This window comes from Tiliqua scincoides, chromosome 2 (genome assembly GCF_035046505.1).
Source record: "Tiliqua scincoides isolate rTilSci1 chromosome 2, rTilSci1.hap2, whole genome shotgun sequence".
Classification (NCBI taxonomy): domain Eukaryota; kingdom Metazoa; phylum Chordata; class Lepidosauria; order Squamata; family Scincidae; genus Tiliqua; species Tiliqua scincoides.
The window spans coordinates 228,139,565-228,152,087 of record NC_089822.1 but is presented as its reverse complement, the minus strand read 5'-3'; the positions used below and the strand labels follow the sequence as shown (position 1 = coordinate 228,152,087).

The 12,523-nt window shown below is 44.1% G+C and overlaps 1 protein-coding gene across 1 annotated transcript in view; it reads right to left on the bottom strand.

Moving 5' to 3' along the window:
- Positions 1-12,523, bottom strand: part of RAD18 (RAD18 E3 ubiquitin protein ligase) — a 152,808-nt gene that overhangs the window by 135,101 nt on the left and 5,184 nt on the right. Inside the window, exons 3-4 of the mRNA XM_066612984.1 lie at positions 7,562-7,623; positions 1,233-1,303 (exon numbers count right to left, since the gene is read on the bottom strand). Coding sequence (XP_066469081.1) covers positions 1,233-1,303; positions 7,562-7,623 — 133 coding nt within the window. The remainder of the gene's footprint in view (positions 1-1,232; positions 1,304-7,561; positions 7,624-12,523) is intronic.

The window sequence follows — 12,523 nt, the reverse complement described above, 5'->3', positions numbered from 1 at the left end:
GAAAAACAGATGATCCCAATGTTACATTGCTATTAAAAAGACAATGAATGCCGTGTCCTGGCCACGCTTTGCTTATTGTTTTTTTTTTAAAAAAACTTAAGTGAAAACAAAGAAATAAACAATGAATTTGATTACCAGACGTTCTAGGACAGTGGTTCTCAAACTCTCCGGGAATCTGTGAAGCACTGGTAAGTCTTCATGGGAGCAGGGACTGGGATGGGGGGGATGTCCCAACAGTGCTGCAGTGGTTGCAGTGCCATGGGCTCCCAGGCACATTTCAACCTACCTGGGGGGACTTTGCAGCCTCCCAGAGGGTCCTAAAGGCTCACAGCCCCCTCCGCGAGCCTCCAGACCGCTGCAGTGGGCTCTGATTTGCACTTCTGGTTTGCACTTCTGGAGTTCCACTTCTGGTTTGCAGTCGGAGCTCCAAAGCACGGAGTTTCCAAAACCAGAAGTGGGTTCTGACTGCAAATCAGAGCCCACTGCAGCACAGGGGATGCTCGCGGAGGGGACTGTGAGCCTCCAGGACCCTCTGGGAGGCTGCATAGTCCCCCCAGGTAGGTTGAAATGCACCTGGGTGCCCACGGTGCTGCAGCGATCGCGGCACCTTCGGGACATCCATTCATGGGTCTTTCCCCTTAAGAGGAAAGCGACCCATTTTGGTTTCAATTTAGGGTTGTTACCCACCACATTGAGAACCACTGTTCTAGGCTACTGAGACACCTGGCAGTCAAATCCCATGTCTGAATTTTTTTTTTAACAGCTACATTCCATTTTGGAACATTTAGACAGCACAGAAGACATAAAAAGCCTCCCCATTTTACTATTATAGATAAGAGAAAGCAATAAACTACCCCCACACTCACTTCTCCTTTTTTCTCTCCCCACTTCCACTGCTTTCACACAACCACCTCCTCACTCCATTCTAGCTTCCTGATATTAATTGCTCAGAAGAGCTTACAATCAATGTAGCGAGCTGAACGAATGGGAAACGTGTGAATGCACACACACGTGCCCGAATGAGTGGAATACTGTGTGCACCATATGGCCCAGTGACCAATTTCAAATTCAGCCAATAAGTTCCCTGGACCAGAATCCTTGCATCCCCTTTCACCACACACAGATTTGGAGTTCTAAGCTCAGCTTCACAGAGCACTTTAGCCTGCAGTCCTAAATGGAAGTCAGGTCACCTTTGCATTCTCAATCTGAAATTTGCAAAAATGGTGCGGTACCTTGCTGAATGAAAGGTTTTTACCAGTTCATCTAAGAGCCGATTATTTTTCAGGTCGGGTTCTGCAGCTGCCTAGAAAACAACAGAAAATGTTCAAGAACTTGTACTACACTCATACATTTATAAGTGTTTCAAAATTTTCTCATTTAAATTGCTACTTTAAAAGAAAACAAATACAAATCAGGCACATTTCTCCTTTCATAAAAGCATCAAAGACAGCATATAAACACATATGAAAGATAGCATAAAAAAAATAGAGGCTGGATACAGCCTCTATGTGCCAGGGCACTTCATGCACTGGCGCAGCTTGCTCCAGAGGAGGCGCAAGCAGCCTAACTCATGGTTAGGACTGCACTCTTCAGTGTAAAAATGTCATCCTGTTCAGGGCCGAGGTGAGGCGGGTAAAGGGGGTAATTTGTACTCGGGTCCAGGGTCAGAAAGGGGGCCCAGGAGTCAACAGAGGGGGCCCAGAAAGTTCCTGGGATCTGACATTTTCCTATCTCACCTGAACTCACTGTCTGCGCATGATGCTGGGGGCACAGCCACAGGCATGCAGTGACAACTGCTGCTTCAAGCCATACACCCTGGGACCAGGAATGTATCCATGACCTTCCTTAACACAATGTCAAATCTGGGAGGAAACTGGCCTGATACAGTAGCTCAGCGGTTATCAAACTCTCGAGGAGAGTTTGAACTGCTCTAAGTCATTGCAGGGATGGCGGAAAGGCAGCTACGCAATCCCCAGGATTGTGCTGCTCAGGGAGCTGCAGGAGCAGCCTCCTGCAGCCTCCCGGGGGTGAGGGGACCCCTGCACGAGTGTCCATGCTCCACTTCCGGTTTAGCGGGGGTGGGGTGCGATCATTCCACTTTCACTTCTAAAGCATCGGGGAGCCCTGCAGACACCCTCGCAGGACTCCCCACACCCCTGGGAGGCTGCAGGAGGCTCTGGTAAGTGCAGCTAAGCCCCTGCAGCCTCCTGAGCGGCACAATCCTGGGGACTGCGTCCATGCCTCCTGGATGCCCCTGCCCCTTAAGGGGAAAGAGGCCAGGGCCCTCATGCTGGGCGACACCCCAGTTTGAAAAGCCCTGCAGTAGCTCTTTGGCTTATGGATCCACCAACCATGAAGGAGTGGGCAGGAGCTCAGGGACTCAGCTGCAGGACTACAGCTGCTGCAGAAATTCATTTTGGTGCACAGAAGACACTTTCCATCTTAGTGTGAGCCTAAATACAGCGATGCTAATTTTCTGCAATGCGTTTTCTATATTTCAAAGATTTTAGAGAGACTTGGGAATGTGCTTGGTTTTCCATATTACTTTCTTTAAATGCCAGTGCCACATGGTCAGGTAAACTTGGGCTCCACATCAAGAAACCTGGTACGCCTGGGCTCCAAAGACTATTCTGGTTGTCAGCACCCTCCCCCTGCCTTATTTAGCCCCCTGTTCTGCCTGCCCCCATTGGCCCCTCCCCCTTGGGGAAGGGACCCATAAGGAACTTTGCATCCCAATAAAATTCCTCTCAGAGGCCCTGATCCTGTTACCTGATGGGAGAACAAGAACCCACTTGGCCTCTCCATCCCATCTCTTTACCTGTATAAACAGGCCCTATCAGTAGGAGCATACCAGTCTCAACAGTGGGTTTAGGTACTCCAGACGTGAAGAAAAACCCTGAATCCCCAACAGCACATGGCTGGTTGATAATGGTGTTTCAAATAAAGAACAGAAGCTGCTTCAAGAACATGCTTTTTAGGGTGATAAGCCAGCACAGAGCTTCTGGAGGGAGGGGGATTAGAAGTAACCAAAAATAAGGAAAATTTAACAACAACAAAATCTGGAGGAGGAGAAATTCATCAAAAGTCACAACTGAGCAACCCAAATATTCAGAGCACATAGTAAAGTCCTCTGAAAATAGTACCAGCTATGATACGCATGCTCTGAATACTCTCTCACATTAAAGTCTTCCTGCAGCTAGAATAACAGAGTGCAAATATTGGCAAACACTAATGCCATGTCTCTTGCTTTCTTTGCTCTAAAATGAAGAAGTCTCAGCAGAAGTGGCTGGAGGACTGCACTGTCTAGCACCAATCGTGGAACATAAATGCTGCACACATAGCATCAGAGAGGGCCCAAGCCTATCCAACTTTCCAGAGCTGATTCAGCCATGCCAATAAGGCATGTGCTGCATCCTGCAGTGGGGGCAAGTCACAGAGGCCTCCTCAAGGTAAGGGAATGCTTGTTCCCTTATCTCAAGGCTGCATTGCAGCTGCATCCGTGCTGGGAAGCTGGATAAGGGTGGGTCCTAAGCCAGCAACTGAGCAAGCCTGCAGCGGCTCACCTTAAGGCACTACATCTAAAAGCCAGTGGCAAAAATTTGAGACTTCACACCACAAAGAATTTAGCTCACACAAGGGAATGGGTGCACACAGCAAAGAAGAAGATTACTTACATTATAGAAGATCACAGGTTCAGGAACAAGTAGCTATAGCGCTCCATACATTGTATGGCAGTAAACTTAAGCTTACCAATGCATGTAAGCAGCTATCAATGACAGCTTACATGGCAGGAGCAGCTATCAATTCTGAACCCGGACATACGTGGCTGCATTATATTTTTACATGTGCATGAAAAATGTTTGACTAATACAAGTTAAAAATTTAACCTATGAATCCATTCTAAATATCTGGAGATAACCTCGGGTTGAAAAGCAGAACATATTCAACACCAAGAGTTTTGTGACCAAAGAAATGTATTCATTTTAAAACAGAAGCAAATTAATTTATGAAAGTATGTTCTTGATGCGACTCCTACACAAGATTTTATTATATTTTTTTTCCTCCTAAGGTACTAGAAGGGCTCCATGTGAGCCTGCGCAAAGGCTGAAATTGCTCTCAGAGGCCCATCACCAAGTGCCTCTGCTTTCACATTCAATAATGAATGCAATCAAAGAGAAGGTCATCTTTTAAGAACAAATGTGCACATGAAACCTGAAATCTTTTTGCTGGGTATGATAGATGAATATGTGGAAAAAATATCTGAAACTTTATTTTTACATATTATAAATGCAGCTAGAATACTTTATGCACCATTTTGGAAAACGACAGATATTCCTTTGATAGAAGAATGGTGGACAAAACTTATCAACTTTGCAGAAATGGACAAACTTATGACCTTACTTAAAAAGAATCAACAGAAAATTTTATGAAAAACTGGAAATCAGTTATTGACTTTCTGCATGAGAGAGAAAATAATGAGTTAATGAGCTGTGGATTTGAAATTAGATTGAAAGGAATAGAAAACATTCATCTGAAATAATCTGAAATGAAATACCTATAATGAGAAGAGAGATGACAGGCTGTTGGGGATATAACTTATATATGGGTGGAAAATTGGATTATTAAGATATGAAGCTGTAAGTAATAAGAACATTCGACTTTGCCTGTGCTACATTATTAGACGTATTCTTTGTATTTTTTATAGTTTTTAAATTTAACTTTAATGATTTTTTTTCTTTTTTTCTCCTTTTACAGTTGTCCCTCATTATCCACTGTGTTTCCGTTCCAGAACTCCTAGCGGATTTTAAAAATCCATGCAAACCTAGGCATGTCTACTCAGAAGGAAAACCAATTGAGTTCAATGGGACTTGCTCCTAGTGTGTATAAAGACTGCAGCCAGGCAGCCCAATCCAAGCTGCCTGTTGAGCCAGGACTGCCACAGCACTGAAACAGCTGCCACAGCATCCTGTTCACATTAAGGCAGCTGCCAGCGGCTCCTCAAGGGAAGGGAAATAGCCCCGCAATGGGGCTACTTGATTCCGTGGCAGCCCTTGCGCAGTGGTAGAATCAAGACCCTCCATCAGTGGCATCACTAGGGTTCTCGTCACCTGGTGCAGGATGCCAGTGTGTCACCCCCCATGCAGTGGGTGGAGCAACACCCCAGGTGGTGGGCATAGTGATGTACCATTGCTCCGCCCCCACTGGTTTTTTGGCTGTACCTTTTGATAGAACAAAGATAGAACACATTCTGCATGAAATTACGCATTGATTGATCTATAACATGATGGTATTATTCTTCCAAATTATGATTTTAGTGATTTTGGTCACTAGTGGTGTCACACACAAACACACCTCCAGGTTGTCAACTTACTAACACCTTATTGCAGCAGTTCTCAAACTTTTAGCACTGGGACCCACTTTTCAGAATGACAATCTGTGCAAGACCCACCAGAAGTGATGTCATGGTGGAAGTGACATCATCAGGCAAATTAAAATAAATAAGTATAAATGATTAAAGTAAAACAAATAATTAAATAAGCAGAAGCCAGCCCTGTTCCACCAAGTGAATTTCCTCTGTAGCCTGCCTGCGATAACATCCCCCCCCTCCAAAACCAGTAAGGTTTTCAGCCCTTCCCAGTGCCCAGTTCAATTTAAGAACTTCTGTTTAAACCAGATCACTGTCAGGGTCCACCTGGCTTTGCAAGTCTCAAAAAAGTTCACCTTATCAGCTGAAGCCTGCCCTTTCCAACGGACTAAGGCAAGTTTGCCTACTCACGAGTAAACGCACAATATGGCTCACTTTCACTTTCCATAGGGATCCATGCATTTTTTGTTCTCCAGTTTTTTGACCATAACTTTTGATATAAATGAGATATTTCACTCTGGTTTTTTGCATTGCATTCCACTCGAAATTCCGCATCCAACAGTATATAATCTGATGGGGTTACTCCTAAGTACCGCAATTTTAGCATGTCACCCCCCAGTGCGCGTCACCCCCCAGTGCGCGTCACCCGGTGTGGATCACACCCCCCGCACCCCCCTAGTGACACCAGTGCCCTTGGTGGAGCTGAGCTCCACCAGTCCCATCTCCCTCCTGTCCCACTCCCTCCCCCTAGCATGCCTCCTCTCTGCCCTTTCCCAGCTCTTCCACTGCCTTCACCTGCCCTGGAACACCTCACCGCCTCCCTCCACACCTCCACCTATCTCTCCACAGCCTGGTGGTTTAAGCAACTGCAGAGTGGCGGAGCACCAATGTTCTGTCAGCTGGCGCTGGGCTAGCTGCGACGCTTGGCCAGCGCTAAGGGCTCGCAAACATGCTTTATGGCACGTTTGCAACAGTGCTTGCCGGTGGTGAGCTGGTGCACACTGTTTAGGGTTGGGCCCTTAGCTGATTTTATCTGTTCTGCACCCTTGGATGCTTTAATTCATGTATTATTTACTTACTTTAAGAGCACAATCATATGCTTGGCTATTCAGAAAAAGTTCCTTTGTAATCAATAGGGATTACTCCCAGGAAAGTGTGGATAGTATTGGGCTCTAAATGTTGGATGACATTGTTTAATTTGGTTGTTTTAACAACACCATAAATTACCTAGAAGGCAAGAAGACCTTTTTCATGGAGATACTATGAGGTCAAGCAAGACACACTTGATCTTTTAGTGCCAGTATAATCTGTTTGTTTGACCATCTGGGTTTAAATGAACTTCTTGTCTTAAAATAGAATTCAGACTCGCCTATCGGCACCACACATTAATTTTATATTTTTTTCAGATATGGAGATTATAACATAAACCAGTGGTTCTCACACATTTAGCACTGGGACACACTTTTTAGAATGAGAATCTGTCAGGACCCACTGAGTGTGATGTCATGACCAGAAGTGACATCATCAAGCAGGAACATTTTGAACAATTCTAGGCTACCGTCCTACCCACACTTACCAGGAGTAAATCCCATTTACAATAATTGCTAAAAGAATATACATAGTACCTTGTTAAAAGTACAAGTCTGTCACATTTCCCCAAATGCAGTCACATACCAGGGTAGCACCAAATCTAATATATTAAAAATAAAATATTGAAATGAATGGGGAACCACCTGAAATGGGCTCACGGCCTACCTAGTGGGTCCCGACCCACAGTTTGAGAAACACTGACATAAACGATCAAGACTCAGAAAACCTGATTTTGCCAGGTGAGGGGATAAGCAATCCACCAAATACCTGGAGCCATCACATCACATCCTATGGGCATTACTGAGTGAGGGAGAAAAGAAAGACCACAGCAGGGAAAGGTCAGAAGAGAAAGCGGGGAAAGTAGGCAACACAACTAATGAAGCCTGATGTCAAGTTACTAGGATCACTGGAAAAGGGACATTATATATACTTAGGTCCAGTGCATGTCACTGATGAACTGGTGTTCTACCCAAAGTGCTAAAAGCTATGAATTGGAATAGAATTCAGATTAAGTTCTCTCTGTCTATAGACCTGTGAGAAATAATCTAAAGAAAGACAACCTGTTTAACCTAAACAGAAATAAATATGACTAGAGATAACACTTACCATGCAACATGTAGGACACTGGGCTTTGTAGGATAGGGACTTGCGTATGCAGAAAGAACAATCTAAAGGGGGGGGGGAACACAGCATAATGAAAACAGAAAATTATTTGATAAGAATACAAATGCTGCAGTTTGATTTTCAATGATAAAACCTGTTGCATAATTTTCAAAGCTAAGTTTTCATTTCCTTTACACAAAGGTAACAGCCACTGTCACCTACTCCTTGGGGATACCACAACAAAGAATGACTGTTATCTTTGCACTCTCAATTTAACAGTAAATGATTATTTCTCACACTGCAGCCAAATTCACAAAGCAAAAAGAAGCATTACAAGGCAGACTTGGCAGGCAAATGAAAGACTTAATTAGAAACCAGGCTCAAACCATGGTTTCCAATCCTGGTTTGTAGGGCAAGTGAAAACTAGAGTTTGCTGGTTTGCACTTAACAGCAAACTATAGCTTGCCTCAAATAAGGGAAAAAGGAATTGTGTGCAAGGGAAAGACTATGGAATTATGTAAGCTCCTGGCTTCTGTAAGATTTATTTTTGTACGGCTAAGCCATGGTTTGTAGTTACATCTAATCAACATTCTAACTCCTGGATAAAAATGTTAACAATTATATTTACTGTGGGTGGGGCAAAACTATCAAGATTTACAGCTATCAACCAAACAGTATGAACCTTCCATCTCATAAAAGAATGCTGCCCAGTAGCTACAAACCCTTGTGGAACACTTTGCCCATAATCCAGCACACCTAGCTCTGTGTTTAGATAGAGCCTCTATCTTCAAATAAACGATCTGGCTTAGTGTCCTTGCATGTTGACAAAGAAACTAACATGAAAATCCATTAATTACACCATCTGTGCACTGCCCTATCTCTAAACAAGTGGTACTTTTTAAAAGACCAAAATGAATGTGGGATTATGCTTCAAGATAGAAAATAAAGCTGTAATTTAACTGCAAAGCAGAACTGTATGTATTAATTGTTTTTGCAAAGCAATTCTTCTTCATGCTGGCTCAGGAAAGATATAATAATAATATATATACAGTATTTATATACCGCCTTTCTTGGTCTTTATTCAAGACTTTATTCAAGGCGGTTTACACAGGCAGGCTTATTAAATCCACGCAGGGATTTTTACAAATTGAAAGAAGGTTCTCTCTTTCAAGAACCACCACATTCAAGATGTTACACTCCGATCTGGTTTAACATTCTGGCCTCCATCCTCCCACGCTCCGAGCAGATGGAACAGCTCAGCTGCAGCTTGCCAGCTGCTTCAAGGTCGCACGGTGCCGGTGGCCTCGAACTGCCGACCTTGTGGATGTTAATCTTCAGGCAAATGGAGGCTCTACCCTCTAGACCAGACCTCCTGCCCTGTAATATTAATTACAAATGAGGAAATCTGACTGAAGAAAAACTTCTCTTTTCTTCAGTGATGTAAGTCATACTGTAAATCTAAATCAAACTGCATTGATTTAAATTAATCCACCTTTCATCCAAAGCATGTATAAAAAGAAACAACTACTAATTGTCCTCTCATTGATGAATTTACTCATCAGAATATTTTTTCAAATGAGGATCATAAGTCATTTACAGTAGCAGCCAGATTTTCCCTTCCTCCACACAAGTATCTCTGATGTTATGCTTCGTCCATTACTATTCCTTGGGCTGATATACAAATGTAAATTATGTAACAAATCCATTTGCATCAGACATCAGGATGAATACTAAGAAGGACCAGAGCCATTAACAACATTCCTTTCAAAATCTGCATCGCTGATCAAACCAGTAGTCACACAATTAATATTACATAATGCAGGGTGCTATATATGAACTAGGCTTTACAGCTGCATACATATGGATCAGCTTAATTGATCTGCACTGCACAATCCCGTGGGAAGCAAGACATTTTAGAACGTATGGGGGCCTGATTTACGTTATGTTCAATATTCATATCCCAAAGCAGCTGAAATGCATCCAGAGATAAAACAGTGAAGCTGAACCAAAATAACAGTCTTTAACATTACACTTCATTTACTTTTGCAGTGACACAGAGGTAATAGATCTCCATCTGCAAAACTAATTACAGCTCTCAGCTGAACTATCTAGTCAGAGTAGCCCAACTCTCTAGTCACTGTTTCAGGAATGCAACACTGAGGTCCGCAGCGAAAGAAGTATCTAGGGTATCCTGGGTCACGAAGAATGCAATTTGCATGATCCCCAAGCTTAAATAACCCACACCCCATCTCTGAGCCCGCTGAGCACTCCCCCCCCACCTACTTCCTGCCTGTGCCTCTCCAATCCCCAGGTTCCAGCTGCAGGCAGAAGGGAGGGTGCACTGGGTCTCAAAAAATCCACACAAACTTTTCAAGGGTTCCTTGAAGCAGCCTACTTTCCCTCTGGTGGTTTTACAAGCAGACACCCCAGCAATATACAGGGTGACCCAAAAGTAGGTGGACAGTAAATGATAACATTTATTCCACCTACTGGCCACCTACTTTTGGGTCACCCTGTACTATGAAAGGTTTATTAAAGTTTTTCCATATTAGTAAGAACAAGTTCCTCCATCCCACATACTGGAACTCTAAAAGGAGAGTTCCAAAGCAGTGAGTGAGTACATACTATTCAAAGATAGCAGAAAATAAACTACGTAGCTACTTACTAAGGACAACATCCTCACAGTTCTGCAGTGCAAGGTCGATGTTCTGTTGGGCACAGCATCCATCGCACTCCAGGCACAAAGTGTTTAGCAGTGTTTCTCAACCTTTAGCAGTGTTTCTCAACCAGTAGTATGGGTACCACCAGTGGTACTTGGGGTAGTGTCTGGTGGTACTTGTGGGACCCCTGGACCCTGGCCAGCCAGAAGCAAGACCAGGAACACAACACAACAAACAGTTGTAGGAGGCTCCAAAGCATGCTTTTCTGAGCTCAAAAAGCCCTCCTGAACACCCTTAGCCTCTTACTGGTGTTTGTCACATTGCAGCTGGCCTCCCAATCCAGACATAACTGGTTATGACATCATTGCCAGTTACTTCTGGTGGTACTTTGAACAGGTGGACCATGTGAAGTGGTATGGCAGAGGACAAATGTTGAGTAACATTGCATTATATAAGATCACTTCTCCACTTATATAGCTAAAACCCTTTATAGTCCAGTCCAAACAAATACAGGGTGTCCACAAAAACACCCCCTGATTTCACGATGTTATCATATCTAAACTAATTCAAATATATTGATAAACATGTTGTGAACCGATTCTCTAACAACAGTTATTTCATTTCTGCTGTATCAGACAGGACAGTGTATGGCCCTTTCTTCTTTGAGGGAGGAACTGTTACTGGTCAAAGTTACCTGGAGATGCTGACCAATTGGATGTTTCCACAACTAGCTGCTGAGGGTGATGACTACCTTTTCCAGCAAGATGGTGCTCCGCCACACTGGCATCTCGCTGTCAGGAGATTTCTCAGTGAGCACCTGCCAAACAGATGGATTGGTCGTGCTGGACGAAATGATCAGGTGTTCTGCAAGTGGCCTGTGAGGCCACCAGACCTAACTGTTTGTGACTTCTTTCTTTGGGGGTACGTGAAGAGCACAGTTTACTTACCACCACTACCTGCAACCCTGGAGGAGCTAAAAATTTCGATCACTGAAGCAGTTCGCATGATAACTCCAGATATGCTGCAGAGCTTCTAGACCGAACTGGACTTTTGCATCGATGTTTGCCGAGCAACCAGAGGGGCGCACATTGAGTGCCTTTAATGCTACCCTATACCACATGAAACTGAATGAAATCCTGCATCTGAAGCTATTAACTGTGAAAGATTATTACAGTAAAGTTGCATGTTATACCTGTTTGAAATCAGGGAGTGTTTTTGTGGACACCCTGTACACGTATGCATAGGTTAACGATGGGGTTACTCCCCCAAAGCCTGCTGTTAACCGACAGTGTTGTTATAAGAACAAAGTTCTTTGCTCTGAGAGCTCTCTGAAAAACCACCCCACCTCCATCGCCATTCGCAAACCTGAAAGGCTGCTCCGCCACACACCTGAAAGTGCTGGTTCCATCAGCCATAAATCGTCCCAGAAGGCATTGTGCAGGCCCAGCCAATGGGTGGCACTCTGGCTTGTTACCAGTTCATCAGCTGACCCTGCACAATGCCTGCTGGGACAATTTCTGGCCTGCAGAACAGCCAGCAATTTTCAGGTGTGCAACACAGTAGCCAGGAACAACCTTTCAGGTTTACGAGCGGTGGAGGTGGGACAGTGTTTTGGAGTGAGGCCAGCAGAATACTGACCACCAAGGGACAGATGTATATACAGTTCTTTGCTGGTCAGAACATCGGTAAGCTGCACATACCTGTAATCCTAATTTTGGCTGAGTCATGTCCGCCCACTGCCACAGCATATAGCCTTCTCCTAATCAGATCTCTGGCATTACTCCAGATTTACAGCACTTGGACAGAGAGTGCCCTTGTAGACCCCATACTCTCAGATAACAACCACCTGCTGGGTTCCTCCCTCTTGATTCCCAGCAGTAACTTTCCACACCTGCATCTACTCTGGCAATTTATTCCTCTGACTGGGCAGACCCCCGACTCACTTCAAACAGTTTCACACTTTATTTCAAACTGGATTTTACAGGGAAAGACTGTCCCTTTTCAAAGCACCTGGAACTGTCAGAAAGGAGCATCCCATTTCAAAGCAGCATCCCTCTTTCAATTCACTCCCCTGTGAAGATGTAACAGAAGGGAGGCCCACCTCCGTGATAACGAACATCCACTATATTGCACACCAGTAAAAAAGAAACCCGGGGAAAAGACCTCTGAGAAAAGCAGCAAGCAAGAGCAGCCCAAGCTCTTAAAACACATCCAGAACTATAAAAAGTTACTAGCAATAGTAGTAAAATCTTATTGATAGCCATTGACAAGGCTATGCGAGCGGCCTTTGCAGAGCTCAGAAGAG